At 56.3% G+C, this 7,247-nt stretch overlaps 1 protein-coding gene across 1 annotated transcript; it reads right to left on the reverse strand.

Moving 5' to 3' along the window:
- Nucleotides 1–283: 283 nt before the first annotated feature.
- Nucleotides 284–6,991, reverse strand: TCEA3 (transcription elongation factor A3). The gene is made up of 14 exons (XM_058856377.1): nt 6,762–6,991; nt 5,183–5,245; nt 4,975–5,080; nt 4,511–4,667; nt 4,186–4,254; nt 3,932–4,000; nt 3,732–3,806; nt 3,380–3,457; nt 3,126–3,280; nt 2,770–2,830; nt 1,744–1,894; nt 1,201–1,347; nt 1,049–1,120; nt 284–935 (listed from the first exon to the last, which is right to left on the reverse strand). Exons 1-14 carry the CDS (start codon nt 6,828–6,830, stop codon nt 927–929), a joined length of 1,281 nt encoding a protein of 426 aa, XP_058712360.1. The 5' UTR covers nt 6,831–6,991; the 3' UTR covers nt 284–926.
- Nucleotides 6,992–7,247: the final 256 nt, after the last annotated feature.

Below are 7,247 nucleotides of genomic sequence, written 5' to 3' on the forward strand. Positions count from 1 at the left end.
ATGCTCCCCACTGTTAATGGAAGCTCCACCCTGCCATGGAACAGCGTGCAGCATCCAGACCAAGCCAGGGAGCTCCTCCAGCCTTAATTAAAGGTCTTTAACCACCAGTCAAGTGATGGATGAGCAGCAAGCCATGGTTATATCCCAAGCTGGGGCTGATGGATTTGAGATATATACTGGAATTTGGTGAGGGATCTTGGATGACCTTGAGGCTCAAGCTGGGGAACTATAAACTTGAGAAAGAGGTCCAAGGCCCACCTTAGGAAACACTCTGTGCTGCAGAGATAGTTCACACCTTTATTACTCTGGCTGGAAGGGTTCTTCCTTACTCCTCTCTCAACCATCTTTCCTTCTTTCGTGAGACATGGTGCCTTCAAGTCAGGATCAATGGTCCACTTGTCACAGAGCAGAGGGACACAGTGCTATCCCAACAGCATCTGGACATGCTGCAATCACCCTGTCCCCTCCATGTCCTCCTTCTGTGTGCACTTAGGTGAGGAAGAAGGTGTTTGGGTTAAAACCTGGCTCTCTGCCTCCCTCAGCTCCCAGGCACAGCCCCATGTCCATGGAGCAATGTCTCTCGTGCTCCCAAATCATCCAAATCCAGATTTCTCTCAGGGAAGGACATGCTGCCCAGGCTGTACCAGTCTCCCTTTCCAGACATGAGTCTGTTCCCAGCACACCCCAATCAAAGGGCAGGTATTTGCAGGAAGAACCATTGAATTCACAGGACCTTCTCGAGTGAGCTTGGCATTGTCGGAGGCTGGTTCCCCAGGATGTTTGAGGGAGCCCAGTGCAAGGGAACAAGGAGCTGGGGTTTAAGGACTGGTTCCACCCTGACCCCTCCTCCCCATTCCAGCTGCCCAATGTGGTGTCACAGCATCTTGTCTTGCGCCATGCTCCCTCCAGCCCAATCGGCAGCAGCATCAGCAGAACTGCAGGAGAAGCAGAGCCCAGGGCAGGTGGTAAGCCCTCACCCAGCTCTGCCACCCCCGAGAGCTCAGAAAGGGTTGGATTGCCCAGAGCCTCTCCCCAGATGGTTACAGACCTTCCAGCGGTTTCCACACTCGTTGCACAGCACGAATGTTGTCATGGGCTCGTCAGCGCTGCGCGTCTGTACCTGCAGGGGAGCAGCACCAGGTCAGTGGAGACCTTTCTGGTGTCCCCCAAAACCAAGGTCCCCTAGGAGCCAGGCCTGACCTGGTTGTACGTGCAGTTCTTCTTCTTGCACTTGCCGCACTGGAAGAGGTCGGTGACGGTGCCGCCTGTCTTGGCCATCTGGTGCTCGCGGATGGCCTCCTGGGTCATGGCATTCCGCAGCTTCTTCAGCTCATCACTGGCCATCTCCTGCCACCAGCATTGGGCCGGATGGGTCATTGTGGCCATGGCTTTGCTCACGTCCAAGTACCACAGTCCAACACTTTCCCCATCCTCTCCCAAAACAGGATTAATCCTGCTCTCTGCTCTTGCTGGAGGGCTCAGACCCATCCAGATGAAAAAATCACCCCATCCTCATACTAAAACTGTGTGATGGCTGTGATGGGCTGGGGGTCTGCAGGGCTCTGAGGGGACCCAGCAGTGCTGCCAGCTTTCTCCTAAAAAATTCCCTGTGCCTCATTCAGCACTGAGGTGGTGAGACAGCCCCACTGTGGACAGCACCAAGCCAAGACCCAGCACTTGGGCACCACAGACACAGCATGGATGAGATTAATGGGCAACAGCCTCATGCACCCCACTGCCTACCTCAGCAGTCATGCGGGCGATGAGGCCAGGCTCGATGGCCCCACACAGCACATTCCTCCGCAGACCAGGGTTCTTGGGGTCCTTCAGGTTGCTGATCCTGCTCCGGACCCGGTTGCGATACTTCATGTCTGTGCTCTTCAGCTCCTGGAAAATATGTGGGGGTCTGTCAAGGAATCAAGGTGGGGAGATGCTGGCTTGGGTGCTGCTGTCACCAGGGCCAATGGTCAAATGGAGGTGGCTGATCTCAGTGGGGCTCTCCTCCCTGTGGGAAGTGTTCCCATCCTTGGCTTTAAGAGGAAGAAGCACAGCTTGATATGTGGGGAAAAAAATTACTTTGCATTGCCTTTGAATGTCTAACATCAAGGGGCTCAGGGACTGTCACCAAGCTTTGTGCTGGGACAAAAGCTCATGGTGCAGAGGACCCGGTCCACTCCCTCCTCCCAAAGAGCATGGATATGGACAGGTTGATGTAGCAGCTTTGGGCACAAAGTCTGGGATGCACCAAGAAGTGCACCCAGGAGGGGATCCACCCTGGGGTTGGTCCTGGTCTCAGGGGGCTGCGAGGAGACCCCCAAGCTTTGAGCTGGGGGTGGGCAGAGGTGGCATCCCTGCCAGCATGGCACAGCCTGGACATTGTGACAGACTGGTTCTGTCAGGAGACACAGGCACCTACAGCAGGCTCACGGAAAAACCTTTGGCTAGGTTTGGATTTATTTCCCCAGGGATGAAGGCAGATCCCTGACTAGAGGGGAATGGGGGGACACACAGACCCCCACACGAAGGCAGGTGCTCAGGAGATGTTTTGCTCAGCATCAGCTTCAGCCTCAGCCTCAGCCTCAGCCTCAGCCTCAGCCTCAACATCCTCTAAATGAGGTCTGGGCTCCCTCTGCAGGCAACGAGCACGGCAGGGTCTGTCACCCTCTGTCCTTGCCCCTGTCACCCTCCGTCCTGTCCCCAGCAGCGCTCTTGAGCCCACGTACGTCCCCCCCAGCAGATGGAGCCTGGGGACCCTTGGCCCCTCAAAGGATATGGTCTTCAATCTCCGATGCCATCTTCTCACAGTTGACACTGAACTCCTTGTAGTCATCTAAAGGGTAGAGAGGTTAAGGGGTGACTTTCAGGTGTGAAACCAGCCACAGGTCTCACTGTACCTCCTCCCAGAAATCTCACCTCTCCCCCTGTACTTGCCCCAGACACACCATCTCTAAAATACCTATTTTTACCCATCTTGAATCTTACAAAGATGCATCCTCACACCCAACCCCTTGTCACAGACCCTACCAACCTCCTTTTCTTTCCTTCTCGGACTGAATACTCCGATCAGGACTGTCCCATAGGAGGAACAGCCCAGTCTGGGGTCCAGCACCCTCAGAACTGCTCACCATCCATGCGGAGTGCAGCCGTCAGCATTTCAATGCACTTGTCCCGCACAGAGTCCCCCGTGAGATAGCAGGGGGCCAGGAAGCAAGGGCTGGGAGAGAATGAGGGGCTGGTGGGGGTTCGCGGCACCTCTGGTTTGGCCTTGCTGCTGTTGGCTCTGCAGGGGCACATGGAGGAGGATGGGCAGGCGGTAGAGTCCTGGCACAGACGCAGAGACCTGCCAGGGTTCCTTGGAAGTGGAGTGGGTCTCTCCTACCTTTCCTCCTGGCTGTCACTGGAGTTTCTCTGGGAGCTGGTGGGAGCTGGAGAGAGGCTGATGCCCACAGAGGCTCTCCTGGGAGTGGCACAGTGGGGATGACACCAGAGATGGGGCAGGCAGGACAGGGGTCAGGGACTGGTGCCAGGACCTCAGGCACCAGCACATCGATGAGAGCGCTCGGAAGCCAATAGGAATCTCCCCAGGGAAGGATTTGCTCTTCCCAGGGAATATCCCAGTGCTGTGGCAGGATCAGGGCTCCCAGCCACTTCTCACCCCCTCCATGGTCAGGGCATGCCCAAGGGGGATCCTAAAAGCATCCCCAAACTGCCCAGGGTCACCCCCTCCTTACCTCTCCCCTGACAGTCTCTTCTGTGGGGAGGAAGAGGAGGAGATGGTTGAGGACCTGCAGTCAGCAGAGGCTCTCCTGGTAGGACAAGCCCCGTGTCAGAGGGCAGCGACTGGGACAAGTGGTGGGTCCACCCCGCTAACCACATCCCAGTGAGGGGCTATGGTCCGGCCTCTCCCATCTTCACCCAGCGCAGCACCCACCTCTCTTTCTTGCCATCCAGAAGTGATTTCTTGGAGGATGCAGTGGGGCTCCAGCCATCACTGGACTCTCTTCACCATGGAGGCCCAAAGGGAAGGAGAGAAGCTCTCAGCCCAGCATACTCTGGAAACCTGGGAGCTGGATCCTGTCCATCTGCATCCCCCATCCCTGAGTCCCACCCCAGGCTGCCAGTAAAGCCTCCCCTGGGCTGGCAGCACCTGGCAGAGCCTGGCATGAGGGTCAGGGCATCAGGTACCTCTCCGGGCTGGAATTGGCAGAGTAGCCCTGGGTGGTGGTGGCATGAGAGTCACACTTGCTGGACTTCCTAGGGACAGAGAGCAGAGGTCAGATAAGCACTGTTCAAATTGATCTCATGCAAGGAATAATTAGTTTTAGAGAAGGGGGAAAACAAATGGCCACTTCTCTAAAAACTGCCCTGGTGTTGTCCCAGAGGCAGTTTGCTCTCCAGAGGTGCTGCTGGCATCCATGGGTAGGCAGAGATGGATAAACTCTTAAGGACCAAGCAGAAGGTGGACTCATATTGGCCCTGGTGCCCCCTGACAGCAGGCAGGAGCTCTCACCTCTCCTTGTGCTTCTCAGCTGTATTCTTGCTGTGCTTTGTTACCCCTTCATTGGGGCAACGAGAAACATCCATCCCCTTCTTCTTCTCCTTGTCTCCATCTGTGTCCTTCTCCTTCTTGCCATCTGCATCCTTCTCTTTTTTTGTGGTGGTGGACTCTGGGGGAAGGATTTGGGTGTCAGAGTCACAGCCCAAACCAGCACAGGGCACCAGGCATCCTGGGGTGGGTAATGATTGTGGAGATGCTCGGTCCTTGGTGGGGCACACAGTGATTTACACCACTCTATCCTGGAGTGAAAACAAGTCCTTGGAAGATCTGGGTTACAGGTTATAGGAGCCTGCACATCCTAGCTCTGGACTGATTCCACTCCATCCACCTTGAAAGTATTGGGGCTTGAGGTGCAGGGATGGCCCAGGGAGGATTGAAGCTTTGGGGGGTTCTCGCCCCCACCCAGCATCACTCACCCAGAAGCCGCTTCCAGTTTTTGATGAGGATTTTGGCTGAGGCTACCACCTCTTCATCCGAGCAGTGTTTCCGCACTGAGTTCACAGCCACTCCAATCCGTGTGGTCTGGGGACGCACACCAGGGACACATCCTCAGGGATGTGCTGGCTGGCATGGGGCACAGGACAAGCTACCCTATGCCGTGTCCCCCCACCCAAACCCCCTCACCTGGAGCAGCTGGATGGTCATGGTGTAGCCAGTAAGGGACTTGAGAAGATCCAGTGCCCCTTCCTGCAGCAGGGAGAAGTCATGGGAGCCCTTGAGGAGGCACCAGGCAGCACCAGGAAGGGCATGACAGAAGAACCCAAAGCAGCCCTTGGCTGCTCCCTGGGATTGCCTGACCCTCTGTGTCAACACACTGATAGGAAAGTCCCACACCCAAATCCTGCTGGACCATCCTAGCACCAGGTCAGGTCTCCAGCTGGGTAGCAGGAGCTTTTCTTAAAACTTGGGAAAACCCCATATGCAAGAAAAATCTGGTGGGAGCTAGGGACAGCTGGGGGATTCCCCAGTGTCCCCCACCCAGGGGTGAGAAGGTCCATGGCACACAAGCCCCAGTATTTCATCCTGACACTCTGTAGTGGCAGTTGGGATAAAGATAGTCCAGCATGGAGCCTTCCTCCTCCTCCCTCTCTTCCTCCTCCTCCTTGTCCTTGGTATTTTTAGAGCCCCAGCAGCAGACACCAGCTCCCAGGTATCACCCCCTGCCTCAGGACACAGTTCCATGGACTCCCACCATGAGGGGCTGCATCACCCCCCGCCCACCCCTGTTTGATGGGTGCAGGGACATTCTTGAGCTGTAGTCGGACCCTGGCTCTGTCCCATCCCAAAGTGCAGCAGGAGAGGGGTGGAACACCCCTGTCCCTTGACCCCTGGGTAATTCCTGGAAGCAAGCAGAGCCATGGGATCTGGTTTGATACCATCCCCAAAAAGCCACTAGATCCAGAGAGACAGTAGTGCTGCACCCCCAGACAGGAGCCTGCACCTTGTCAGGGCAAAGGCCGGTGGAAACAGTCAAATATTAACTCTGAGGGATGGGCTTGGCACACATAACTGGCTCACCAGAATCCCCAAATGGATCCTCACTTGGCACAAGGGTGGAAAGCCTGGACCCCGGCTTGCCCAGCACACAACCACCAAAACCACCCAGGAAACAGTGACTGACCCATTCCCCTCCCTTTGCACACTTGTGCAACAGGCAGGGCTGTGCTGGCTACATTCAGGGTGTTATATCCCCAGCCCAGAGCTTTTCCTTGCTTGTACATGAGCCTCTGGCCCTGGCCCTGATCGGGTGTTGGTGCACAGGCTGGGGGCCAAACACCTGTCGTCCACAATCCAGCACTGCCAAGTGGCTTGCAGTTGCCACCCATGGGACAAACCCCCCCTTACCCCCAAATCCCAGTGTCTGAGAGCAATGGGGTACAGGAGAGTCCCAAATTAGAGGCAAAATTAAATTCCCTGGGTGCTGACTACAATGTCCTGAAGCTGGGGTTGGGTAACACGGGCAGCACCCCTTAAACCCACCTAAGTTCCTCCAGGGACAACACGAGCGGTGTGAAAAGCAGCCCCCCTCCTTTCCCAAGCCTCACAACAGCATTCAAACATGCACGTAAACCAGCACGTGTTTAAATAAGCATGTGTGTAAACATGCACACCTACAAACACGTATGCGTGTAAATAATGCACACCTGCAAATACGTATGTGTGTAAATACGCACAGACGCCCCGAGGAGCTCGGCCACCTTACCGTGCTCTTCCTGGCCACCATCTTATCCAGTTTCTTGGCAATGCGGACCAGCTCCTCAGTGGGCCCCATGGCGGGGGCTCCAGCGGAGCGGGACACTGGCTGCAGGCACAGCTGGGCACTGCTGACATGGGGGTCCTGGGCAGCCAGGTGGGAGGGAGCAGAGAGGAGGGGGAAAGGGGGGAAGGGGAAGGGAAGGGCGAGAAAGCAGAAAGGAGGTGGGGCTGTCCCAGCCAGTTATAAACTCCTGCCAGGAAAGCGAAATAGCATGGGGGAGGGCTAAATATAGCTGAGAGCCACGATTGCAAGAGCGGGGGAGGCGTGCATTGGGGCGCTCCAGGACTCACAGCTGTGTCACCCTTGGGGAGCCCAGGCCGCCAAGGGACAGGGCCCAGGATGGGGCTTTGTCATCGGGATGGCTTAGCCAGGGACTCCCAAGGGGAACGGGTACAGTGCAGTGTGCCGCAAGCTCTGTTTTTCCCAAAGTTG

Source organism: Poecile atricapillus, chromosome 24 (genome assembly GCF_030490865.1).
Source record: "Poecile atricapillus isolate bPoeAtr1 chromosome 24, bPoeAtr1.hap1, whole genome shotgun sequence".
NCBI lineage: Eukaryota > Metazoa > Chordata > Aves > Passeriformes > Paridae > Poecile > Poecile atricapillus.